Source organism: Eschrichtius robustus, chromosome 15 (genome assembly GCF_028021215.1).
Source record: "Eschrichtius robustus isolate mEscRob2 chromosome 15, mEscRob2.pri, whole genome shotgun sequence".
Taxonomy (NCBI): domain Eukaryota; kingdom Metazoa; phylum Chordata; class Mammalia; order Artiodactyla; family Eschrichtiidae; genus Eschrichtius; species Eschrichtius robustus.
The window spans coordinates 61,171,924-61,198,839 of NC_090838.1; the positions used below are offsets into that span (position 1 = coordinate 61,171,924).

The 26,916-nt window shown below is 53.6% G+C and overlaps 1 protein-coding gene across 1 annotated transcript; it reads left to right on the plus strand.

Moving 5' to 3' along the window:
* Positions 1-1,598: 1,598 nt before the first annotated feature.
* Positions 1,599-26,711, plus strand: ATP6V1B1 (ATPase H+ transporting V1 subunit B1). The gene is made up of 14 exons (XM_068564289.1): positions 1,599-1,759; positions 8,600-8,655; positions 19,692-19,790; positions 20,000-20,093; positions 20,682-20,759; positions 21,614-21,753; positions 22,683-22,784; positions 23,344-23,441; positions 24,425-24,548; positions 24,695-24,845; positions 25,085-25,167; positions 26,019-26,123; positions 26,320-26,449; positions 26,540-26,711. Exons 1-14 carry the CDS (start codon positions 1,642-1,644, stop codon positions 26,701-26,703), a joined length of 1,542 nt encoding a protein of 513 aa, XP_068420390.1. The 5' UTR covers positions 1,599-1,641; the 3' UTR covers positions 26,704-26,711.
* The last annotated feature ends 205 nt before the right edge of the window (positions 26,712-26,916 follow it).

The following is a 26,916-nucleotide window of genomic DNA, read 5'->3' on the forward strand; positions in this document are numbered from 1 at the left end:
ATTTTTTTCTTGCTCAAAGAAGACACTTTTATTTAACTTTTTATTTTGCAATAACTGTAGACTTATAGGGAGTTGCAAAGATAGACCAGAGAAATCTGAGTATCCTTCACCCAGTTCCCCCCAATGGTTGCATCTTCCATAACTACAGTATAGTATCAAAACTGGGAAATTGGCATTGGTGCTGTGTGTGTGTGTGTGTAGTTCCATGTCACTTTATCACCTGTGTAAGATTCGTGGAACCACCACCACAAACAAGATACAGAACTGTTGATCACCACAAAGATCTCCCCCGTGCTGCCCTTCAAAGTCACACCCATCCCCCACCCCAGCCCAAGAGAGTTCTTTGAAAGACTAGGAATTGTGAGGGGGTTGAACCTGAAGTGGGAGAGGGAGAACCCTGAAATGGGTTCTCAGGTCGGAGGATGCAGGGTGAGATTTTGACTCTGAAGGAAAAAAAGGCAAGCACCATCAGCTCCAGTCTCCTCTGGGAAGCGTATTTGGTTTCAAGCTGGCTGCCCTGAGTCACCCAGAGGGGGGTGCTGGGAGACAGGGAGCCCCAGACAGCTGTGCTTTCCCTTTGCCTCAGTGGGGCAGTGTAGTTTGGGGAGGTCCTTAGAGATGCTGGGAGATCCTGAGTCTGCAAGGAGACACGCAGGTCACCGGAGCAGCCAAACACCGGTGCCCACGATGCCTTGCCAAACAGACCTGTGCATGCTCCACGGCCCAGGGGACAACTTCTTTAGCCACCAGGCATGAAGAGGGATCCTCCATTTGTACTTTCTACCTTGGGTTGAAAATGTCAGGGCAGACCTGCTGTCTGGGACCCTGGAGGTGAAGTATAAGGTGAGACAGGGTCCTGCCATCAGATGGAGAGAGACGTGCCCTGGTTCTCAGGGAGTCCTCAATATTATGAGACAGAAAGGCTTAAGGAGACCCAAGTCTGATGGAACAACACAAGCTGAGCTCGTGGGGGCTCAGAGCCAAGTGGTGGCAATGAGAGAGCTCCCCAAAAGGCAGGACATAGGAAAGAGATCAGAAGTGTGGTGAATCCAGGGTGCTGGAGGATCCAGGGAAGGCTTCCTGTAGGTGGTGGCACTGAAGCTGGCCCAAGAATGATCCTCTATAGATGTGCGAAAAAAGATGATGATGGAATTTTGCGGGGGAAGAGGTACCCAGATGTGGTCAGGGCAAGGAGGGCAGGGTGAGGGCAGGTTGGGAAGACAGTGAGAAGACCTGAGGAGATGGCAGCCTGCCGGAAGCGGGGTATGGGAGGGAGCCCAGGAGGAGATGTGAGGGGCATGGAGCTGTCGGAGCACCTGAGGTTCCGGGGGAAGTGCTGAGTTCACACCGGCTGCAGGGCCGGGGCGGGAATGGAGGAACAGACAGAGGTGGGAAAAGCCTGTCTTACCCCTCTGCCCCTCCCCCAGCCTCCCACTCCCAGGTGGCCTAGGACACCTCCCAGATCTGGAAGAGCTCAGAGCCAAAGCACCAGGTTTCCGTGTTTACAGTCAACCCCGGGGGAGGAGAGGAGGGTGGAAGGGAGGAGTGGCCGCATGGGGAGGCCGGCCGGCTCTCTCCAGCTCCAGCTGGGCCAGAAGTATTGGAGGCTCAGGCACTCAGCTCCCAGCCCTCCACCTCACCATGGCCGCAAAGGTAGACAGTAGCCCCGGGGGGGTCCCCAGCAGTGGCTCCAACCTGGGTGCCACCCGAGAGCACATGCAGGCGGTCACCCGAAACTACATCACCCACCCCCGCGTCAGTGAGTATGACCCCCAGTGGGTGAGGTCGGGTGGGCTGCTGGGTCTCCAGGTCCTCCTTCTTAGCCTCAGGGAAAGTGGAGGACCCGAGACCTGGCGAGACCTAAGGGGCTTTCGGTCCTGCGGAGTGATGCGGGTGGGGGGATGGGGGTCCCCAGCCCAGGGTACCCCAGAAGAAAGGGCAGGGGAGTAGCTGCAGGAACCTTCCTGTCGACAGTGATCTTGCACTGAGACCCCAAGTCCACAGAGAGCTCCCAACTGCCCCCAAGAGTGTGTGTGTGTGTGCACTCTTGTGTGAATATGTGTGTTTGGGGTGTGTGCATGTGTACACCAGAATACTCAGTGTCAGTATAATCAAGTTTCCCTGGGGGATGTATGTGGCAACGCAGAGTGTGTGTGCATTCTCAGGATGGGGAACACGTGACACCGTGTGTGTCATGTCATGTGTGCATTCTGGGGGAGGGTGCCTGGGTGTGGAACCAGGGGAAGGCGTGTGCCTGGGTGGGCGTGTGCTCCCACCTTCACTTGGGTGATGACATATGTGTTGTGAATATGTATGTGACAGCTTGAGTGTGTGTGTGATCAGAAAGGAAATGTGTGAGACTGTGTGTGCATGCTTGTACACTCAGGGTGGGGGGTGTGCGTGTGCAAGCATGTGTGCTCACAGGGAGAACATGGATGAGTGTGTGGTCAGATGATGTCACATGTCCGTGTGAGCAGCTAGGAGAAGGGCGCGTGCCTGACATCCAGTGGTAGGGGTGTGGGGACCGCGGGCGCTGGAGTGGACCCTTGTGGGCTTCTGAGGGGGCATCAGGGGCGTCTGTGGGTGTGGCTCGAGTGCCCGTCCTGCAGGGGTGGGCCAAGTCCGGGTGTCTGGGGCAGAAAACCTGGGAAGTCCCCAGGACCAAAGTCCCCAGGACCAAGCACCCCTGCTCCGGCCATCTTTCCTTGTCCAAGGTCACATTCCCTGGTGTGGCGAATTCTTGAATTCTCAGACAGCCCTGTTCACTGGAGTAAACCGGCCTGGCCGGCACCAGCTAAGCAGAGCCAGAGGCTCCTAAGAGGGTGTGTATGGGGAGAAGCTGGCCTAGCACGGCCCCTCCCTCTGCAGCCAGCCAGCCCCACCGGGGCAGGGGGAGTGTCCAGAGAGGCAGCTGAGAGCTGGGTGTGCGGCGGGGCCCACACCACGGAGAGCAGAGCAGGAGCAGAACAGCCAGGCCCAGGGCTCGGGGGAGCAGCGCCCCGGCTGGGCGGGCCACCACCTGAGGCCTGAGGCAGGCACCGAGGGGTGTGGAACACTCCAGCTAAGGAGGAACTGAGAGCGAGTGGGGTCGGATTTATCAAGAAGGCCCCGCGGGCCTGGGGAGGACGAAGGTCCAGATCCTCCCCGACTGCAAAGCCGGGGTCACCAAGGCCCAGAAATATACAGTGACCGTGCCCCCCCGGGGTCCAGATCCCGGGCCCGGAGACCTGAGTAGAGTCGGCTGACCTTTGTCCAGGCCCGGTGACGGCCACCCCCGCAGGCTCCTCCCCCATCTTCCCCTCCCCCTGTGAGAAAGGGAGAGCCGCCTGGGTGCTGAGTGGGGGGTGGGGTCTGAGGTCTGGACCTACGGCTCGGCTTTCCTCCTCCCTGGAATGTGCCCTCCCAGGGTGCAACCTTACCCGGGATCCCCTCCCAGCCGGCCTCTTATTTATAGTCCACAAGCCCTGGCACTGGGGCCAACGCCCAGGAGATTTGACCCCGGCTGGAAGCAGCAACAGCAGTGTCCCCCCGTTGGCACCATGCGGCCCCCAGCCAGGCAACTGTGTTCACACCCAACAGCCCACCCAGAGTCACGGGTCAGCGCGAGGTGAGCCCCTCGCCCAGTGCCCGCGTTAAAGATGTTATTGTGAAGACAGAGGCCACTCCTGTGCTTTCGCTGCACCCCAGTGTCCTCACAGGTCCACCCAGGGGCCGGGGCCGGCCGGCACCCCCCGCCCAAGGGAGGCTGGATTCCTCAGCGTGCTTCTGCACCTGCAGCTTTCTCCAACACCCCCCTTCCTCCTCGGGGGCCTGGGCAGGTGGACTCCTGTGGCCCTCTCTGCCCTCCTCCCCCACCAGGGGACTCTAAGTACTTCCAGGCAGGAGAACTTTGTGTAGAGGCAGCAGGAGCCTAGGAGGAGAGCTGGGGGACCAGAGGGCCAGGGGACGGGGCAGCTGAATCCCAGCCCCAGAGCTCGCTTGGCCATGGGCATGGGTCCAGGGGAAGACTTCCTGGAGGAGGAGGTGGACTAAACAGGCCTGAGGCATTAAAGGTGATTTCTCTGCAGTGGCTGAAGGAGGGAATAAGGCAGAAGGGGGGCCGGGTAGAATCGGGATGGGGAGGGACCCCAGCAGTATCCACCCTGGGAAGGAAGGGCCCCCTTTGCCTTCCTCAGAGCTGGAGTTGATCTCCACGGAGAGGAGGCGGCAGGAGCTCTATCTGGTTGTGTGGGGCAGAAGGGGTGGGGTGAGGGGTCGGGGCGCCCCGCAGGAGCAGAGGTTAGGATGGACGGGCTGGCGGTCTGGCTGGAGGGCTGGAGCCCGGTCCGATGGCCCGGGGCCCTGAGTGCCAAACCACTGGCTGCCTTTGTTTCCTCAACCGAAAGGCAAGGGAGGTGACACGGAGAGAGTTCCACCGTCAGGGTCTCGGGCCGATTCTAAGAACCCTCCGCCCCTGCCCTCCCTCCCCTAATCCCTCCAGCGGGGATCTGGGAGGAGGTGCAGGGCCTGCTGCCCCGGGCCTGCCCACCCCCCAGCCTCACGCATGGACGCCCGCCTCAGCCGGCTCCCAGGACGCTGCAGGTGTGGCTGGGCCGGCCCTAATTAGCGGAGCCCCGCTGAGCTTTTGCCGGGGAAGGCGGTGGGGAGGTGGGAGCAGGAGGGGCCCGCAGCCCGAAGTGTCAGCTAGGACAATGGAGAGGGGGTGGGCAGAGCAGCTGGAGGGAGTGTCTGCAACGTGTCCGTGCCCCTCAGGGGTCTTCTTGTCCAGCCCTTGCCTCCAGCACCACCTCCGGGGTCAGGGACGTGCCCCTGGCTGGGGTAGGGCCATAGCCTCGAGTGCCACAGGCTACTGTCCTGACTTGCGGTGGGCCCTAGGAGAAATCCGCCGAGGTCCTGGGCCTCAGTTTGCCACTCCGTGCGATGGACACCATCAGAGTTGGGGGTGGGTGCAGACAAAAGGCCTGCCTTCCAGTCAAGGGCACCCTTGTTGCTCAGCCACCGCCTTGGCTGTGTCCAAACCAGACAGCCTCTCAGAAAAGATATTGTCTAGTCCTGCAGAGGAGACACCCTGGTCTGAAGGGAGAGACACAATCTGTCTCCAGTAATGGGCAAGCTGGAGAGCAGGGCACCCACTTGGGTGCCAGCTGTGGGACTTCAGAGGGGAAAGGACCCAGTGAGCTGCCATAGTTAGTCAAGGGCGAGGCCTCGGACAAAGGAAGGCAATAGCCAGAGACTGAACCGAAATGGCCACGTAAGTGGATTATCTGCGATGAAAGGTCCAGGCTATGGAGCGATGTATTCACCCAGCAACTAGAGCCAAGAACTGTGTCCGCGGGAAGCCTGGGAAGGCAGCTTATGGATGAGGCTGGTGTGATGAGATGGGGACTTAGAGACCTCGTGCTGCGTAGAACTGAGAAGTGCCAAGCACCCAGCTCTGCTGCAGGCACTTTGCCTGGGCTCCCCGCACGCAGACCAGCCCCTCCTTGGGAGCTGGAGGGCCCCCCCACATCCAGATCGCTCCCCTCTTTGTGCCCGTGACCTTCACCACTCCTCCCCTTGGCAGGTAGAGTTGTTGGGTGTCAAGGTCAATGCATTTCACTTGGCAGAAGCTGTGAAATGGGGGGAGCCAGCTGTGAAGAGCCCTTCCCCTCCAGCACCCCCATTTCCTTACCCGGCCCACCCACTCTGCGTCTTTCTTCTGGCTGGTCTTGGTACTTTCTCCACAGGGCCAGGAAGATGCCAGCTCTTCCCCAGGGCTATTGAAAACGCGGGTCTCCCTGCCCTGTGCTCCTTCCCCTGTTCTCACAACCCTCCACCCTCCCTCTGCTGGGCTCCCTGGCTCCTCTCTACTTCACACAGTCCTAGTAACCCAGAGGGTTTGATCAAAATGCCCCCTGGGCAGGAAGGGCTGTTTGGTGATTTTCTTGGTGGGCAGGTTGATGCCCTGGCCTCTGCCCTCACCCTCTGGAGTCTGGGGTCTTCCTGTGCCTACAACCCCTTTAGCCTGTGTATTCGCTTTCTCATCCCTTCCATTCTACCTTCACAGGGGTGGCAGGAGCCAGAGTAGGTGACAGCATCCTTATTTGGTTTGGGGCTGGGAAGGTGTGTGTGTATATGTAGGGGGAACACATAGGTCCTGATGTGGGAAATACGGGAATGGGCTGGTGGGACAAGGTGACGCCTTCCATAATTCATCCAACAAATATTTACTGTCTATCATAGGCCCATACTCTTCTAAGAGGTGGAATCCAGCAGTGAACACTACAGACACTCCCGCCCTCACGTGTCTTGGAACTGATGTGTCCTCTTGCACAAGGGAAGTGAGCGTGTGCACGCCAGACACGCTGCTCTTCTTTCTGTTCCCCAAAGGCCCCGAGTTCTTTCTCTGGGCCCCTGGGCCTCCTTATCTCTGCCAGATGTGCCCTTTGTCCAGCTGTCTGGGGGCGGCCTGGATGACTCCACTTGACCTTGGAGCCTCAGCTCAGATGGCCCTTCCTGCAAGGCGCCTCCTCCATGAGCTCCAAGCCTGGTGTTCAAGCCCATTCCCGCCCACCCTACTCTTTCCCTTCAGAGCAGTTGGCAATTATTTCATCTTTATCCCCTTTTAAATTGTAGGCTCCATGTTTTATTTGCCTCCTTTATTTGCCTAGCCCAGTATTGTGAAGGCATCTGAGAGGCAGGCTTGAAGATAGGATGGGAGGAGGGAGGAGGGAAGCAGAGCTTGGAGGGCAGGAGTGAGATGTCAAGAGCCAGGTCCCAGCCTTGAGGTCTCAGCATCCAAAGGTATGAAAATAGGCTGAGGAGTAGCCAGAGAGGTGGGGGGGGGAGGGGCAGGGCAGGGCCTCCAGGGACCTGCAGGAGAGAGTGCATCCAGGCCCTGGTCCCTTCCAGGGGCAAAGCCAGACTGGAAGGTGAGGTGTGGGTGGCAGGTGGAGGGAGAAGGCAGTGGAGCCAGGCTGTGATCGTCGCTGGACAAGGATTGGGGTGGAGGGCGTGATTTTAAGATGGAAAATACCAGAACTTGCTTGATGAGATGGCCACAGAGAGAAGGAGCGCTGGCCCGTCACCCCAGTGCTCAGCCTTCTCTAGGGCCTGGTTCCCAGTGCCGGGGAGGGGCTGGCTTAGATGGAAGGTGGGACACCACCTCTGTGGGAAAAGGACAAGAGAGTGGCTCAGGTGCACGTGGGGGCTGGTAGTATGAGGGCAGGAAGGCGGGGGAAGTGCCCCAGCTCTGGGCCCAAGTCCGAGAAGAACTCAGCTTTCTTGAGTTTTCCTAATAGTCCTTAAGCTCCGGAGAACATAGAAAACATCTGTGCAAGGATCACCTTGCCCAGTCGGTCTTCCTAGACCAAGTCCCCAGGAAAGGAACTTCGATCTGACAAAAATAAGGGGTTGACCACTGAGCCTCGCTTAGCTTCACCTGGCGGGAGCAGCTGGGTGGCAGGCCTGCTGAAACCATGAGGGCGGGTGGGAGCCCATGTGGTCTGATAGGAAGCACGAGGGGACCCCGCCCCTGCTCTGCCACAAGGGTCTGTGTCCCTGGGCGGGCTTTCCAGCCCTCTGAGCCTCATTCTCCTGGCCTGTTGAGAGGAGGGCTGGACCGCTCTCCTGTCGGAGGCCCTTCCAGCCTGGGAGTGACCCAGCGACCTCACAGACACCCCTGGCCATCCTGCCCTGCCAGGTTCCTTCACCCCAGTTGTCCCTTTGGCACTTCAAGAGGACCCTGGGGAAGGGCTACCATGTCCCGGGGTCATGGGTGATGGAAGGACCCAGGGTCCCTCAGCTAGCGCCTCACAGAACCAAAGTAAGCTTCCTGTCTGCCAGTCTGTGCTTCTCCTACTGGGGTCCCCGGCACTGGAGCTGGGAAGTATTTCCTGACGTTTAACCCAGTCCCTCCCTGTAAGCCGAGCTCACATCCCCATCTGTGGCTCTCTCCAGCCATCAGGACGGGGGCAATCTGCTTCACCCTCCTTTGTGGCTCTGCTCTCTCCCTGCTCCCACAGGCGCCCAGTGAGGCCGGCCTCGTGGCAGAGCAGGGCCCTGGCTGACTTTTCTCACTGATGCCTGCACCCCCAACACACACACACACACACACACACACACACACACACACACACAGTGCCCAGTCAGTGTGGGGTGATGGAGAGAAGTGTGGTCCTGCTGAGGGGCAGGGAGGGCAGCTCTCATCACATCTCTAGCTTTTGGAAAATGCTGTGGGTCAGAGAGGAGGGTGTAGTGGGTAAGTGGGGGCCGAGGCCAGACGGGAAGTAGCCTCAGAGATGAGAAAGGCCTCTGATGGCTGGGGGGTGGGAGGGGAGGACTCAAGGGGCCTCTGCCCTTGCCCTGGCCCTCCCCCAGCCTCCTGCAGGTGTCCGAGGCAGCGGGGGCCCTGCCGGCAGGGGCATGACCCTTACAGCAATGGTGGCTGGCCCTGTCACAGCTAATGACCCTGACGGCCCGGGCTCCAGAGAGGGGAGGGGGTGGTGCTTAGAGGGAGGGAAGGTGGAGGATGCTTGTGTGTGTGTGTGTGTGTGTGTGTGTGTCTCTGTCTGTCCGGGTGTCGGTGTGAGACCCTCACCCACCCCCACCCCTCCCCCAGCCTACAGGACCGTGTGCAGCGTCAATGGGCCCCTGGTGGTGCTGGACCAGGTCAAGGTAAGACTTCTGTCTCTTCCCAGGCACCACGGCCAAATCCCAGAGCTCCCAGCCCCTATACTGATCTCTTCTAAATTGCCCTGCCCCTCGGTGGCCCCCATGCTCTCACCCCCTTCTTCCTGACCCCCAGACACCCACCTCCACATTCTCCCTCCCTGGCCACCCGAGGTTTTCTTTTCCCGCCTTTTCTGTGGGTCCCGCTGTGGGCCTTAAGAGACCTGCTCCTACCAGCAATGAACAGGGGCACTGCAGCTATTGTGCCTCTTTCTTCATCAGTAGAATGGCTGTGTCTAACTTCCCCGGAAGGCAAGACTCTCCCACCTGCCTTTCACGGGTCTTCTTTTAAAAGGAAGAGGAGGAGGCGGCAGGCAGATGGATACCAGCTAACTCTCCAGAGCTTGAGGTTTTCAAAGGTCTTTGGACTGTCTCAGCCTGGGAGCCGGCAGCTTGAGCGGGAAGTGAGGCGGGCCTCATGGAGGAGGTGGGGTGCGGGCGACTTGGTGTCCTCGGGGAACTGTAGGACCATGGCAGACACTGGCAGTATTCTGAGTCCCGGGTTGGGGATTCTCGAGGCGTAAAGAGCTCTGCAGAGCTACCCGATCACTCTGCTTTCCCCCCAGCCAGTTCCGCCCCTGTCTCCCGCCCCACGCCACCCAACCCCAAACTGGAAATCTGGGTGCCACATTGATTCCTCCCTTCCTGGCCCATGTCATTGATTCCTCCCTTCCTGGCCCATGTTCTGTCGGCAATCTCCCACCCACCACACCCTTATCATGGCCATGGCCTCTGGGGCCCCAGCCTGGCGCCCTCCCATCCTCTACCCTGCAGCCATGCAGCCCTGACCCCTTCCCTCTGCTGCTCCAAACTCACTAGGTCTCCCCATGGCGTCACCTTACAGGCCCTCTGTCCTATAAGGGTCCTGCATACCTCTCCACATCTCATCACTCTCCCTTCCGCACTTAGAAACCCACACTGTCTCTGTGTGAAGCTGCCATTTGATGTCTCTGGGCCTTTGCGCGTACTCTGCCTTCTCCACTACCTCTCCCCCCCCCACCCCCCCCACCCTTGTCCCTTCCTCTGACTCACCTTCTCCTGGAAGCAGTGAGCCTGACCCTGCTCTCAGCTTTGTGTACTGTCTTGCTGGCAACATCCATCGAGGCATGTGGTCACCACCTGGCCACATGTCTTCTCCCTGCCCCTCCCCACCCACCACAATGTGCCCTCCTATTGGACTTGGATGGTGTCTATAAATCCCAAGCTCCCAGAGCCCCACGTTGCAGTTTTACTGAACACCTAGCCCATCATGGGGGCTCAGTTTGTTCAAAGGAAGGGTGAGTGAGTGAATGAATGAATGAATGAGAGCATGAATAAGTACGGGCCTGTCAAAATCTGAGCCAACTATATTAAAGAGATCAGACCCACTCATTTCTGGAAAACAGATTCCAAGTTCATGGAGACCTCACAGTTGGGCCCATTAGTGTCAGGGACGCCCTGGGAAGAAGTGTGGCGGAGCTGGTCTGCACGTGCGCACCGGAACCAGACCGTGTGATTCAGACTTCTTGAACTTTAATCCCAGATCCATCCCACCCTTTCTATTAACTACCCGTCAATTCTAGATCAGCAGCATCAGCACCACCTGGGAACTTGTTAGAAATACAGATTCTTGGTCTCTACCCCAGGCTGACAGAATCAGAAACTCTGAGGGCCCAGAAGTTTGTTTTCACAGCCCTCCAGGTGATCCGATGCTCCCTGAAGTCTGAGAACCATCTGTCTAGGACTGTAAATCCCGGTTTCCTCATCCATTAAATGACAATAGGGGACTTCCTCAGTGGTCCAGTGGTTAAGACTCTGCATGTCCACTGCAGGGGGCATGGGTTTGATCCCTGGTTGGGGAACTAAGATCCCGTATGCCCTGCAGCAAGGCCAAAAAAAAAAAAAAAAATGACAAGAGGATTATTGTGAGGATCAAATCAGATAAATGTATTGTTTTTTTGTTTTTTAAACAGAAACCACCAGGTATTTCGGAGGGAATTTATTTATTTATATTTTTTGGCTGTGTTGGGTCTTCGTTTCTGTGCGAGGGCTTTCTCTAGTTGCGGCAAGCGGGGACCACTCTTCATCGCGGTGCCCGGGCCTCTCACTATCGCGGCCTCTCTTGTTTCGGAGCACAGGCTCCAGACGCGCAGGCTCAGTAGTTGGGGCTCACGGGCCCAGTTGCTCCGCGGCATGTGGGATCTTCCCAGACCAGGGCTCGAACCCGTGTCCCCTGCATTGGCAGGCAGATTCTCAACCACTGCGCCACCAGGGAAGCCCAGAAGTGTTGTTATTATTCCTCCTTGAGAACAGCTAGCGAGAGCCCTGCCTGGAATGCGGAAATGCTAATATGCCTGATTAAATAAACAGCTGGTGAATCTCATGCCCCTTTGCCCACCTCTGCCACACTCCCTGTCAGTCTATATAGGACCCTGTATGGAGAGTCAGTACCTATGCAGACATCCATTTTCCAGCTGTAAGGTGGGGCTGGACTACAAAACTGGAGATAGATTCCCAGGCTATGGTTCTGCGATTATTGGACACATCGGTAACTCGTGTAGAACAGAGTAACTGGGTGATGGAGACACCCAGAAAATCCTGGGCTTGCAGAGGGAAGGAAAGGAATCAGAAGTTGACAGTCTCATAAGTGCGTGAGATGAAGGCACCTTTATGCACCCTTCTGCACTCTCCCACACTCCTTGTTCCAGAGTTGCTTGGGCAAAAATGCCACAATTCTGTCTCTATGGCGCCACCTTCTGCCCGAATTGAATCACACAGGCAACAACGCTTTCTGCTTCCATCCTTCTCAAATGGAAAAATATTGGGGGGAAGAATTTTGCGTAGATCCAAAGTTCTTAGACAGGTAATCAGGGCCTTGAAATTGTATGAAAACCTCTTAAGGTAGCAGCCTGGGTTGAGGCCCAATAATGTGCATTCCTGACAAGCTCCCGGTGGCCAATGCTGCCGGGAGGGTCGGGTCACCCTCGGAACCGCTGTTCTAGAGGATCATCCGCCTGCTATATTCTGTGATTCAAACCGGCCCTTGTTTGAGATTCACATTACCCACCAGTCTTGGTTCCAAATGTCTAATGTCTGTGGCTGCTCCCAAACTCTTCAGGGAAAAAGCTTTCAAAATTGTGTGCATCGGCTCCAAAAACAATTTCCAAAGAGGAGTTCCCAAAGTGCCCTGGGCGTTGTCAGGGGGAGAAGCCTCGGAGGCAGCACGCCCTGTCCAAGTCCTGCCAGGCTTGCTAAGAACTTCCCAGGCTCCTGAGTGGATGCGACAGCACCCCTGTGCCTGACCCCTGGCTGGTTGGGAACTCGGTTGAATCTCCAGCAGAGGAGGTGGGCTACACTGAACAATCCACACTCCCTGCAATTCTCTTAGTAACCAACAATGAGAGCTGAGAGAATCAGGCCTGCGGCTGGGAAACGGGGTATAAATAAAAGCTCACTGCTGCACATTGGAATTCTCCCGCTGCACACACTGCTCTAAGTGGCTAAACCCACCCTTCCCACCAGAAAAATAACTGGCTTTCTCTTCCTAAAGGATTCCAGACAACACTCTCCATGCTTGGGCGCCATGGTTCTGAGAGTTCTTCCTCCTATCTGGCTGTAACCTCTCTGCTGTTTAAAGTTCACTTTCTGTGATGTTTCATCTTTCAGGGACACACAGTGTGCCACCTCTTCTCCCCTCTCCATCACCCACACAAACCCACATACCAACGATCGCTTTTTTTTTTTTTTAAGGTAATAGAGAATTTTAAAAATATATTTATTTTGACTGTGCCGGGTCTTAGTTGCGGCATGCGGGATCTTTGGTTGCGGCACGCATGTGGGATCTAGTTCCCAGAGCGTGGAGTCTTACCCACTGGACCACCAGGGAAGTTCCCAAAGGATAGATTTTTATCAGCCTGCTGCCTGTTTTTCATTGGGCCCACTGCCTAATTGCTTTGGGGCCCGCTCAGGCCGGTGTTCTGTCCAGCATTTTTCCTCCTGAGGTTAGCAGCCCCCCATCTGCGTCCCAGACAATGAGGCCAGTGGCCATTTCAGAGAGAGAGAGACACAGGCCCACAGAGAGCGGAAGAGGGGTTGGAGCCAGGACTTGTATTTAACTTGTTTCCCGAGGCCTCGCAGCCCTTGCTCTTGGGCTCCCTCTTGTGGTTGTGAAGCCAAAGGCTGTCTGGCATCAGCCCCTCCGCAGACCTCAGCACTCCTCTTGGGGCGAGCCCCTTCCCCCAGTGACCCAATTCAGCGGGGCCTGACAGTGGTTTAGGAGGGAACAAGATGGCCTTCCTGGCATCCTCTTCACAGGACAAGGAGGGGCCCAAGCCAGAGCTTCTCTCAGTGACTATCAGAGCTGGGAATCCTCCTGCCTCAGGTTCAACCTCTGGTCTCAGGGAGCCCTGGGGGGAGGACCCCACCTTGCTCACACCCCTTTGGGGAATTGAGCCATCCACCCCTCTTCCCTGGCCCTGAAGGTCACTGGTTTGTAGACAGCAGGGGATATAATGATGGTGACAACGACGTCACTGTACTTGAACATGTTCCCCTACCCCCCCACCTTTGTTTTTTGGCCCCACTGCGCTACTTGCCGGATCTTAGTTCCCCGCCAGGCATGGAACCCCGGACTCCTGCAGAGAAAGCGCGGAGTCTTAACCCCTGGACCGCCAGGGAATTCCCCCCCATTTTTCTTTTTTTTTACATTTTAATTACACGCACACACAAAACACGCTTTTTGTAACTAGTGAAATAAAAGACACAGTTAACTCTTTGCCCCTAACCTCTTTATTCCCAACCTCTTGTGATAACCAATGTAAATATCCTGCTGTATATGGGCAAATATAAGCAAGTTAGATGTTTACGTTGGTGTTAGTCTCTTAAAATGTATCGAGTATTTCTTCCATGTCAGTAGATACACATTTTACTCATTCTTTTTGATAGCGACTATGGTTTGGACATAACCGTGGTATGGATGTACCGTGATGTATTCCATTTTTGATAGACAATCAGCATGTTTCCAGGTTTTGCTATTACAAATAGTATAGCAATATATATCCCTTTTATACTGGTGCCCTTATTGCTACAGGATAGATTCCCCCAAAATGAAATTGCTGGTTCAAAGTGTATATTTATTTTTTAATAGATACTGACAATTTGGAGCAAAATTGCTTGCCCAGCAAGGTTGTGGTAATTCATATTCCAACCAGCCGTGCATGAGAGGACCCACTTCCCAGCATCCTTGCCAGCACTGAATATGTGCTCTCCAGTAATTTTGCCTAATGGTTAAGACTAGTCCTATCTTGCTTTTATTTGCATTTCCCTGATGACTAGTGGAGTTGAGTATCTTTTTATCTGTTGAGATCTCACTTCCTCCTCTGTGACCGTTTCCTACACATTGAGTTGTACGTTTTGCTTTGTTCATTGTTCACCTTTGTTTATGGTATGCCATACAGAAATTTCAAATATTTATATTATCAAAGATTTCTATTTCTTTGTTTATGGCTTCTGGATTTCTTATCTTGCTTAAAGATGTCTCTCTTATCCAGCTTTTAACTGGATTATTCCATAAAAAAGGAAAGAAGAAAAGCTCTTCTGGTATTTTGTTTGTTTTAGTTTTATATTTAAATTTTTATATGCCTGGAATGCATTTGTGTTTATGATAGGGATAGATACCCAGTGTATTAGCACCATTTGTACAATAAATTCTTTTTCCCTATGAACTTATATGCCACATTTGTTCTCTAATAGTCTCCTAAAATCTGGGATCTGTTTCTGGACTCTAGCCTTCCAACATCTCCGTTCATCTGCCTCACGCCAACACTGACCACTTGACCTCAGCAGCTTTAGAGCACGTTTTAATATCTGACAAGGCAAGCCCTCCACCCCTGATCTTTTCCATAACTGTTTTTGGATATTCTCAGACATTTACATGAATTTTAAGATCATTTTATCAAGTTCCAGGAGAAACAATCCATTGGGAAAGCATTGAATTTATATACTTTTGAAAAGGATTTATATTTTTATGATAGTAAGTCATTCTGTCTTGGAAAACACTATTGCTCTCCATTTGTTCAGGGCTTGTTTTCTTTCCATTAGTAAGATTTTATTATTTTCTTGTACCTTTCTTGTTAAATTTATTTCCAGATATTTTATGGGTTTTGGCCCTATTGTGGATGAAATATTTTTCTCCATTTCCTCTTCCGTTTACTGCTGGAATAGAAAAAAAAAAGAGATAGTTTCTTTTTCACTTTTTGCATAAATTTTGTTTAATGATACGTTTTAATATTCTGTGATTCTTTTGGGGGGAACACTCTTCTTAATTGAAGTATAGTTGATTTACAATATTGTTAGTTTCAGGTATACAGCAAAGTGATTCAGTTTTATATATATATATTTTTTTTTAATGAGAAGCTTTTTTTAAAAATAAATTTATTTATTTTTGGCTGCATTGGGTCTTCATTGCTGCACGCGGGCTTTCTTTAGTTGCGGTAAGCGGGGGCTACTCTTTGTGGTGGTGCGCGGTCTTCTCATTGTGGTGGCTTCTCTTGTTGCGGAGCACGGGCTCTAGGCGCGCGGGCTTCAGTAGTTGTGCCATGTGGGCTTAGTAGTTGTGGCTCATGGGCTCTAGAGTGCAGGCTCAGTAGTTGTGGTGCACGGGCTTAGTTGCTCCGCGGCACGTGGGATCTTCCTGGACCAGGGTTTGAACCAGTGTCCCCTGCACTGGCAGGGGGATTCTTAACTGCTGCGCCACCAGGGAAGCCCTATATATATATATTTTTTCAGATTATGAGATAAATTAGGAGTGTGGGATTAACAGGTACAAGCTACTTAAATAAAATAGATAAGCAACAAAGATTTACTCTATAACACAGGGAACTATACTCAATATCTTAAAATAACATAATGGAAAATAATCTGAGATTGATTTTTATATATTTATCTTGTATACAGCCAAATTCTCTTATTAATCCTGGGTGGGGTTGTTTTTGTTTTTAACTAGATCCTCTTAGGGTTTTTTAGATATACAATATCATCTGCAAATAAAGGGAATCATGTCTCTTTTTCCACTGGCATACTTTAATTTGGCTTTTTATTGAAACAATTTCAAATTTATAAAAAGTTGCAAAAATAAAAATAGTACAAGGAATATCCATCTACCCATTTGTTCTATCATTGCTCTGAGTGTATATGCATGTGTGTGTGTGTGTGTGTGTGCTTAATTTTTTTTTTTTTTTTTTTTTTTAGATATTTTGAGGGTAAGTTATGCCCAAAACTCTAGGGTGTATTTCCGAAGAATAAGGATATTCTCTTACACAACCACAGTAGTTATCAACTTTAGAAATTTACACTGATACTTTAATCTACAATCTATATTCCAATTTGTAAGCTGACCTAATAAAGTCTTTTATGGCATGTTTCTCCCTCCAGTATAGGATCCAGTCTAGGGCCTGGTATCACATTTAATCATCATGTCTGTTTAGCCTGGAATATTTCCACAGCCTTTCTTTTTTTTTTTTTTTTTAAGATTTTTTTTTTTTTTTTAAATTTATTTTTATGGCTGTGTTGGGTCTTCATTTCTGTGCGAGGGCTTTCTCTAGTTGCGGCAAGCGGGGGCCACTCTTCATCTCGGTGCGCGGGCCTCTCACTATCGCGGCCCCTCCCGTTGCGGAGCACAGGCTCCAGACGCGCAGGCTCAGTAATTGTGGCTCACGGGCCAAGTTGCTCCGCGGCATGTGGGATCTTCCCAGACCAGGGCTCGAACCCGTGTCCCCTTCATTGGCAGGCAGATTCTCAACCACTGCGCCACCAGGGAAGCCCTTTTTTTTTTTTTTTTTTTTTTTTTTTTTTTTTTTTTGATAAATTTATTTATTTTATTTTTGGCTGCGTTTGGTCTTCATTGTGGTGAGCAGGGGCTACTCTTCGTTGCGGTGCACGGGCTTCTCATTGCAGTGGCTCCTCTTGTTGTGGAGCACAGGCTCTAGGCACGCAGGCTCACTAGCTGTGGCTCACTGGCTCTAGAGCGCAGGCTCAGTAGTTGTGGCGCATGGGCTCTAGAGCGCAGGCTCAGAAGTTGTGGCACACTGGCTTCGTTGCTCCACGGCATGTGGGATCTTCCCAGATCAGGGCTCGAACCCATGTCCCCTGCATTGGCAGGCGGATTCTTAACCACTGCACCACTAGGGAAGTCCCAGTTTTTCTATATTTAGAATGTTTCAAAATTTCCGAATGTATGAAGTTTTTCTAGCTATCCTTTTGTTATTGATTTCTGACTGACTTTGATTAAGATCAGAAAACATGGTACAGCTTGATGTGTTCGAAGTGATATCCTTTTCATTATTTTCTATTTCTTCTGTGATTTTAGTTTTGATTTCCTCTAATGTCCAAGGAGTAACTTAGAGGAGTACTTTAATTTCCCAGAATATTAGAAACATTGCAGGGAGAGGTGCAGTCTTTTTTACCATTTATTCTTATTGAATTAAGATTATGACTTACCCCTGAAGTGAATCAAGGAAACCAGGTGGATGGGCAGCAAGGTGAGGGAGACTGGGCAATGCTATGCATTCTCTCCAGGACCTCCCCTGGGAAGAAGGTGCAGGTAGAGGACTTAGCTCTCCTGGTGCTGACCAGAGATGAGGACCAGTGTCAGCTGGGAGCGTCTGCTCTCCCAGCCCAGCTTCTTTGGCTTGGCTCATAGCCTCATCTAGACCTTGGTTCCTGAAGCACACACAGACAGCGGAGCTCGGGGATTCCCTTGAGGCAGACATCCACCTACCCACTTGCTGCCTGTGGTCCTGGAGGGACAGCCTGATTGGTTTTTTTTTTTAATTTATTTTTTATTTATTTATGGCTGTGTTGGGTCTTCGTTTCTGTGCGAGGGCTTTCTTTAGTTGTGGCAAGCGGGGGCCACTCTTCATCGCGGTGCGCGGGCCTCTCTCGCTATCGCGACCTCTCTTGTTGCGGAGCACAGGCTCCAGACGCGCAGGCTCAGTAACTGTGGCTTACGGGCCCAGTTGCTCCGAGGCATGTGGGATCTTCCCAGACCAGGGCTCGAACCCGTGTCCCCTGCATTGGCAGGCAGATTCTCAACCACTGCGCCACCAGGGAAGCCCCTGATTGGTTTTTAAAATTGAGTTATAGTGTGTATACCATAAACTTCACTCTTTTCAAGTGTATAGTTCAGTGGGTTTTAGTCTATACACAGAGTTGTGCAACCATCACCACTACTTGATTCCAGAACATTTTCATCACCTCAGAAAGAAACCCTGAACCCGTTAGTTGTCACCCCCAATCCTCCCTCCTCCCGTCCCCAGCAACCACTAATCATTTTGTTTTGTGGATTTGACCAGTCTGGACATTTCATATCAGTGGAATTATATACTTTGTGGCCTGTTGTGTCTGGCTTCTTTCACTTAGCATGATGTTTTCAAGGTTCATCCATGTTGTATTATGGATCAGTACTTCGTCCCTTTTTTTTTTTTTAAATTTGTTTATTTTTGGCTGCATTGCACGCGGGCTTTCTCTAGTCATGGCAAGTGGGGGCTACTCTTCCTTGCAGTGCTCGGCCTTCTCATTTCTCATTGCGGTGGCTTCTCTTGTCACGGAGCATGGGCTCTAGGCGCGCGGGCTTCAGTAGTTGCAGCACACGGGCTCAGTAGTTGTGGTGCACGGGCTTAGTTGCTCTGCGGCATGTGGGATCTTCCTGGACCAGGGCTCAAACCCGTGTCCCCTGCATTGGCAGGCGGATTCTTAACCACTCTGCCACCAGGGAAGTCCCCTTCATCCCTTTTTAAAGCTGACATATTCCACTGCCTGGATATCCCACCTTTTGTTTATCCATTTGTCAGTTTGTGGACATTTGGGTTATTTTCACTTTTTGCCTATAATGAATAATGCTGCTATCAGCCTTCATATGCAAGTTTTTATGTGGACATGTGTTTCCATTTCTCTTGGGTATACACCTGGGAGTGGAATTGCTGGGTCATATTGTAACTCTATATTTAACCTTTTGAGAAACCACCAGACTATTTTCCAAAGTGACCACACAATTTTACATTCACACCATCAGTGTCTGAACGTTCCAGTTTCTCCACAACCTTAACACTTGTTATTATCTGTCTTTTTTATTACGGCCATATTAATGAGTGTGAAGTGCTGTCTCATTGTGTGATTTTGCGTTTCTTTAGTGACTAATTAGTTGAGCATCTATGTGCTTATTGGGCACGTGTCTATCTTCATTTAGATCCTTTGCCATTTTTAAAATAGGGTATTTGCCTTTTTATTGTTGAGTTGTAAGATTTCTTTATATATTCCACATGTCGGCCTGATGCTTTCTACACTGATAAGAATGAATACTTCACTTGATCTTAGCCAAAAGCAAAGTGATTGCCTGATTCTTTTTATTCCTGAAGCCTGTGAGGACTACCTGTGAATTGATCCCAGCCCCACGGCTAGGGAAAGATTGCCACTGGTAGATGGGGACACCTGGGAGCCGAGGAGAGAACTTTGCCAGTGTGTTCACCATTAGTCCACAGGGGCAGAAACAACGCTGCTGTCAGGAGACCTAAACAGCCATAATAGCTACTACATTTTATTGAGCTGTTGTAAGGTCCCGGCACCAGCTAATGACTTTCCATATATTTCCTCCCCACAGCAGCCTTATGAAACAGGTGTTAGTATTATTCCCATTTTAAAGATGAGGAAACTAAGGCTCAGAGACATTAAGTAACTTCCACAAGGTCACACAGCTTCTAAGTGTCAGAGCTTCAATTCTAACCCTGGTCTTCCAACTCTAAAGTCGGTGCTCCTACCCACCCAGGTATACTGCCTCCCAAACAGAATTCAAACTTTCCACTTACCAGTCCCTGAAGTTCATTTCCAAGAGTATCTGGGCACAAGATGGGAGAAAGGAGCTTGAGACTGGGTCAAGGAAGTCTGGGGAGGAGACAGGGACTTCACCTCTGGTCTCACTGACACTCTGGGCTGCTCTCCCCTCCTGCCAGTTTGCCCAGTATGCTGAGATCGTCAACTTCACCCTCCCCAATGGGACTCAGAGGAGCGGGCAAGTGCTTGAGGTGGCTGGGACCAAGGCAATTGTTCAGGTAAGTGGTGTCAATATGATGTTGGCTGGTTGAATAAATGAATGAATCCACAAAGTTTCCACACTATCTTATAAACTCCAAAGACAGAAAATGTTCTATTTCCCCTGAGAGAGCTTTGCCCGGAGCTGGACACAAAGGGAGCCTAGAATGGGAGGCGCCGTTCTCCCCAGCAAACCACTTATTAGACTAACTAACCTCTTACCCTGTAGGTGTTTGAAGGGACCTCTGGGATCGATGCCCAGAAGACCACCTGCGAATTCACAGGGGACATCCTACGGACTCCAGTGTCGGAGGACATGCTGGGTGAGGGGTAGGGATGGGCAGGGTGAGGGCGTCCCTCTGTCCGGCCAGCCCAGCTTCCCTGACCAAGTGCTTACCTAGCAGACCATACTGTCATTGCCTCTTTACCTAGTCTGCCTCCCCTGGGAGTCCTTTAAGGTCAGAGGTTGTGCCTTGTCTTTGACCCCCAACCCCAGCTCAGGGCCTGACATACAGCAGGTGTTCAATACGTGAGGCAGGCAGCTTCAATAAATTAGAGGCAGAGGAGGTAACCATCTATTTGGGGTCAAGCTGAAATGAACAGCACATCCCCTAATTTTCTCCCAAGGTCTGCCATACCTGGCCCTCCTCCTTCCAGCCCTAAAACTCCCCATCAGAGTCATTTTCCTGGGCCAAGGCCTTGCCTGTAAAGGTTTGCAGGAGGGGAAGGAAGACCCCCAAGGAGGCAGTCACTGTAGCCAGCTCCCTGGGGGTAACCAAGGGCTGAGGGGAGGGGGACATGGGGCAATTGGGACGTGAGGGCTGGGTGAGAGCTGGTGGTGTGGAGGGTGAGCAGCCGTGAGACCCAGGGCTGTGCCTGAGCGTCACCCATCCCCTCTCACCCACTCCCAGGTCGGGTTTTCAATGGCTCTGGCAAACCCATCGACAAGGGGCCAGTGGTCATGGCAGAGGACTTCCTGGATATCAATGGTAAGTGACCGGAGGCTCGGGATGGCTCTCAGGACCCAGCCCCCAGCTACCTTCCCGACCCCAGTCACTGCCTCTGTCACCTCGCCCCTTGGAAATTCTGCCCCAGATAAAGGCCAGGGCCATTGCCCAGGGCTCACCCCCAGGACTGGTCATACTAACAGGCAAGTCAGGTGAGATACGAGAGCAGCAAAGGCCCCTCTGTCTGGGGCCAGCTGCATTTCATGTCCCATTCCTATAAAATGCTATCATCATTGTGCAAACTTCCCCAGGTGCCCAAGACCCTCACTCTCCTGCCTTCTGGCATCCACCTGCCTGCCACTTCTAATGTGCCTGGGTGACACCGTCCAAGGGAGCACTGGACTGTGGCTATTTAAATACAAACTAATTCAAATGAAATAAAAGTTCATTTCAAAACCACATCACGGGGCTTCCCTGGTGGCGCAGTGGTTAAGAACCCGCCTGCCAATGCAGGGGACACAGGTTCGAGCCCTGGTCCGGGAAGATCCCACATGCCGCAGAGCAACTAAGCCCGCGAGCCACAACTACTGAGCCCGCGCGCCTAGAGCCCATGCTCCGCAACAAGAGAAGCCACTGCAAAGAGAAGGCCGCTCGCAGCAGGGAAGACCCAACACAGCCAAAAATAAAATAAATTAATTTTTTTAAAAAAACCCACATTGTGCATGCTCAATAGCCACACGTGGCCAGGGCTACGTTTTGGGCAGCGCAGTTAGAGCACATTTCCATCACGGAAGAAAATTCTGTTAAACAGTGCTGCTCCGGAGTCTGGGGCAGGGGTGGCGGAGGGCGCGCAAGGCCTGGACCCTTGAGCAGGGTCCATGGTCACCGTCTCCCAGGCCAGCCCATCAACCCCCACGACCGCATCTACCCGGAGGAGATGATTCAGACGGGCATCTCGCCCATCGACGTCATGAACAGCATTGCCCGTGGCCAGAAGATCCCCATCTTCTCAGCAGCTGGGCTCCCCCACAATGAGGTGAGGACGTCGAGGGGCCTGCGGGCACGACCAAGGGGAAGGGACGGAGCAGAGGCCGGGGCTGGTGGGCCAGCGAGGGAGACCTCCTGTGCCGAGCAGGCTGGGGTCACCGGCAGCTGTCTCCTGGCAGCTCAGGGACTCAGGGCCCCCAGGCAGATCTCCAAGCCTCCATCCTGAGTGAGTGGGGCTCACACTGGCTCACAAGAGAGCCCACGGGTAGCCTCAGTGTTGAATGTCCTGCGCAGCTGAGCCCACGGCTCTACCACTGGTCCTTACAATGGTCTTTACTTGCCTGCACTGAGCGAACCCCACCTCGGGCCAGCCCCACGGCCGTCTGAAGCCTCCCTGTGCAGGTTTCCTGCCCTACCCCCTCTACCCAGAGTGGACAGCCCATTTCTTTCCAGAGCAGCTGGTGTGACAAGGTTTCTAGATGCTCCCCCCCCCCGACCACCCCCACTCCTCTACTCCCAGATGCGCCCTGGCTCACCCTCGAAACGCTCAGAGGGATTAGACGGCGTAAGCGTCCCTGCCTTCCCCCCACACACACTCATCCTGGATCTGGACATGGCGACCGGAAGCTCCACACGCTGCAGACCTGGGGCAAACCCCAGAGATACCCCTAGCAGGCTGGGGGGCAGAGGGGACTCTGAAGGGCCAGTTGCCCCTAACCCGTGGTAGGCAGTTGCTCTCTGGAACTGTTTTTCCGCCCTGCTCCTCATGACAGGCACCCTGGGTCCTCAGGTGCCACAGAATAAGGCAGCCCTCCCCTGAGAGCGGCTGTAGGACCCGGGGCAGCCCTTCCACCTTGCTGACCTTGGGTCCCTCCCACCGAAGGCCTTGGCGGGAGGATGGGCTGAGAATTACCCTGTCCATGCTCCTCAGTGGGCTGGCTCGAGTTCTGGTTCTGATGTCCTTCCTCCCATCCCCAGATCGCTGCCCAGATCTGCCGCCAGGCTGGGCTGGTGAAGAAGTCCAAGGCCGTGCTGGACTATCACGATGACAACTTTGCCATCGTCTTTGCAGCCATGGGGGTAAGAGGGGCTGGGCCGATTGGCAAGTTCTGGAAGCTATGGGCGGGCAGCCTTGGCCCCTGGCACACCCAGTCTTATGGGGGAGGCATTATCCTTCTTCTTGAGAAGCCGTCAAAGTCGGAGCCTCTCTGGTGGGAGAGGCAAGAGCACGACTGGAGGAGCGGGCAGTGTGTGCCCCACAGAAGCCCAGAGGCCACGGCAGCTATGAGATGAGCCCAGGACAGCTGGGGGAGGAGGGAAATTAGGGAGACAAGACAGCTTCAGAAAGGGGATCCCGGGAGCCCTTAGAGGGCCCAAGGCAGGGACGGGGAGTTTAGCAGGGAAGCAGCGGGTAGGGTGAGGGGCAGGGGTGGCACTGAGCAGAGCTGAGTCTGAAGTCTGAACCTCTCTCTGGGGATCTGATGAGACCCTATCCCGGACTGGGCAGCAAACACAGCCCCTGCCCTCTCAAGCCCCAGGTTCACCCCAGTGACCGTTAGCAGGTCAGTCAATAGGCTTTACTGAGAAGAGATGGGAGGAGCCTGGGCCCCGCCTCCAGCCCTCCCTGCTGTGTGTCCAGGTGAACATGGAGACAGCCAGGTTCTTCAAGTCCGACTTCGAGCAGAACGGTACCATGGGCAATGTCTGCCTCTTCCTGAACTTGGCCAACGACCCCACGTGAGCCGTCCCCTGGCACCCATACTGCCCTTAGGCAGCAGGCCCTGTCCCCTTCCAAGACCCAGAGTACCAGGTCTCAGGCATCCCAGAACTACAGCCATGGGCCAGGGCTGGGAGAACAACCCCTCATTGTGGAGATGGGGCCACCGAGGCTGGGGAAGAGGTAGGGACAGCACACGGAGAGACGGAGCTGGGCCACAGCCCGCCTGCCACCTGCCGCCCCTCCGCCCTGCCCACAACCTGCATCCAGCCGCCATCCCAAGTCAGGGCTCCTCCTCCGAGACTCACTTCCACAAGGTCACCACTAAAGAGATATTTCCCTAAAGCATTTGCTTAGAAAAACTGCTATTTTAAAAGTTGAGAAAATGTGAGTTTAAATCTGTAGGTTAGGTGATGAAAAAAAAATCTAATAAACTGTCCTGGGAACTGGAGGTACTCAGAAGGAACTCAAACCAGGTAGCAGAGTTCAGGGGGCCCAGATGACATCACCAGAGAAAAGTGCCACAGGCACAGAGCCCGGGGACTGAGGGTGCCTGGAGTGCCCCCAGTGGAAGGGGCTGCCAGGGCAGGCCAGCCTCTGACCCATGCCCAGCAAGGAATAGTGAGGGGAACAGTAAGGAAAGAACCCCGAGGACACCGAGTGTGTGAGCGCTCCAGCTGACCCAAGCTCGGGAGCCCTGGGGGACGAGGGACACTGTCCTCCTCATCAGTCACTCCTGGCCCTGCCTGTCCTTCTCTCACCCGGCTCCCTGCCTGTCCCAGCCTCTGTGCTCATTCCTACCTTGAATAGCAGGACGTGATTGAGGGCCCACTCCCAGGAACCATGGCCTGGATCTGGGGGCTGGGGCCTGGGGCTCATCTTACCCAGTCCTCTGCTGCTGTGCACTGTACCACCTTCCCAGTTCACCACCCACTCAGCACTGGGGCCAAATGGAGCACAGGCCTGGGCCTCCAGGTTCTCTAAACATCGGCCATACCTGCAGGATCGAGCGGATCGTCACCCCGCGCCTGGCACTGACCACGGCTGAATTCCTTGCCTACCAGTGTGAGAAGCACGTGCTGGTCATACTGACGGACATGAGTTCCTACGCAGAGGCTTTGCGGGAGGTGAGGGGGCTGTAGTCACTGCGCCCAGAGCTGGCCCACGCAGGCCTGTCCCCACCCCTTTCCTCATGGCCAATGAGCCCCCCACTCCCCTTCCTTGTGTCAGCCTCTTGCCCCCTTTCTTACCCCAAGGCCCACGAATATTGCAGGTCTCAGCTGCCAGAGAGGAGGTGCCCGGGCGCCGAGGCTTCCCCGGATACATGTACACAGACCTGGCCACCATCTACGAGCGGGCAGGCCGCGTGGAGGGCCGGGGCGGATCCATCACTCAGATCCCCATCCTCACCATGCCCAATGACGGTGAGCCGCCTCCCTGCCCACTACCCTCTGCAGCCCTCCTGCCCTCCCATCCTACCCAGACACTTAAAGGACCCATGCTTCTTTATACAGATGTGCAGTAGCTCTGTTCCTCCATCAGGGTAGACACTGTCCCTTCCTTGCCTCCCCCGATCACCCACTCCCGTGAGGGAATAGAACCTACATGGCCCTGAGTGGGTGGAGACCTGGATCTACACTGACACCAGTGCCTTTCCTTGCAGACATCACCCACCCGATTCCAGACCTGACGGGCTTCATCACAGAGGGACAGATCTACGTGGACAGACAGCTTCATAACAGACAGGTACTGTCCCTTCCTTACCCACTTCCTGCTCTCTCCACCATCTCCAAGGACACTGACTAATAATTTAGTGTCCCACCACCCCCTGTACTTCATCTCCCTGTGAATGAGGAGGGGCCAGACAAGGCTAACACCTAACAGGAGATAGTCCCCAGGAAGACTGTTTGGTTCCCAGACAGAAGACAAGTCTGGGTGGAATCCAGCCTACCTGGATGTGGGACCTTGAGAAAATCATTTCATCTCTCTGATCCTAGGTTTCCTCATCTATAAAATGGGAATGATAATATATATCACACAGTTGCATTGTGGAGAATAAAATAAAATAAGTTGGTCCACAGAAAGCATCTAGCAGATCGTAGATACAAAATAAATATCACTTCTCTTTCCTTTCTAGTAATTTGCTTTGGTGAACAAAAACAATAGGTAACTGACATAAGTAGGTGGTGAATAATGTACCAAAGGGTTAGAAAATGTGTCTGTCCCATCTTAGGCCACCCCCTTACTCTTTCCTCTTTGTCTGGCAGCTTTTCTTTGCAACTATGAACTGTTAAGTTTCTACCTGGCTTTTGTCCAAATAATCAGAAGTTTTGAAATAGCGAGACTTTCATGAACTAATGCCATGTCATCACCCCCCTCCACTCTCCTGTCTAGGTGCGCACATGTAGACACCTGTATACCCAAGCCCTAGAATTTGTGGGCGATAGAGGAGGGCGGGGTGTGACCAGCCGACCTCTCTGTGGGATGAATAAGGACCAGTCTCCTGAGAACCACAGGGGGAGGGAAGACACGTAGAGGTGGGAAAGAAGGGAAAGTTTGGACCCTGCCTTCTGACACGCCTTCTTCGCCCCGCCCAGATCTACCCCCCCATCAACGTCCTCCCTTCCCTGTCGCGGCTGATGAAGTCCGCCATTGGGGAGGGCATGACGAGAAAGGACCATGGAGATGTCTCCAACCAGCTGGTAAGGAGAGAGCCCAAGGGCTGGTGGGGAAGCTAGTTTCAGAAGCTGGAGGTTCGAGCCCTAGCTGGTCCACGAACTTTTCTCCTGGAAGAAAAAACTGCCTCCCCTTTCGGGGTCCCCGCACAGTCACATGGGGGAACATGGGACTCCTGCGGTAAGCCTGCCGTGACCGCTGACCCCCTCACCCCTTCACCAGTATGCCTGTTACGCCGTCGGGAAGGACGTGCAGGCCATGAAGGCAGTGGTGGGGGAGGAGGCGCTCGCTTCCGAGGACCTGCTCTACCTGGAATTCCTGCAGAAATTTGAGAAGAACTTCATCAACCAGGGTGAGGCGCGTTGGGGGCGTTCAGGCAGCAACCCTCTTAGTCCGACACCCACACGCGCACACACCCTTAACACTCCTGCTCTGTCCCTAGGTCCCTACGAGAAACGCTCGGTGTTCGAGTCTTTGGACCTGGGGTGGAAGCTGTTGCGCATCTTCCCCAAGGAGATACTGAAGCGCATCCCGCAGAACATTATCGATGAGTTCTACTCCCGCGAGGGGGCGCCGCCGGACCCCGAGCCCGACATGGCGCTTTAGCCCCGCGGGAAGCCTGGCCCCGGAGCCAGGTCCTGGCACCGCCCTCGCCGGGCGCCCGACCTACACGCCCCGCCCCATCGTCTTGGTCCGCATACCTTAACCCATCGCTCCGTGCCCACCCTCAGTCCCGCACAGGTTATGGGGGGCTCCTACGCTCCAGTCCTCTCCCTGGATTCCCCGACATGGGAAACAGAAGGTGGTTAAGCCTATATT

Coding starts and splice junctions, on each gene's coding strand:
- ATP6V1B1 (XM_068564289.1), top strand. CDS start 1,642: ATGGCCGCAAAGGTAGACAGTAGCCCCGGGGGGGTCCCCAGCAGTGGC. Junction 8,656..19,691: donor TGGTGCTGGACCAGGTCAAG/GTAAGACTTCTG, acceptor CCCTCCTGCCAG/TTTGCCCAGTATGCTGAGAT. Junction 20,094..20,681: donor AGTGTCGGAGGACATGCTGG/GTGAGGGGTAGG, acceptor ACCCACTCCCAG/GTCGGGTTTTCAATGGCTCT.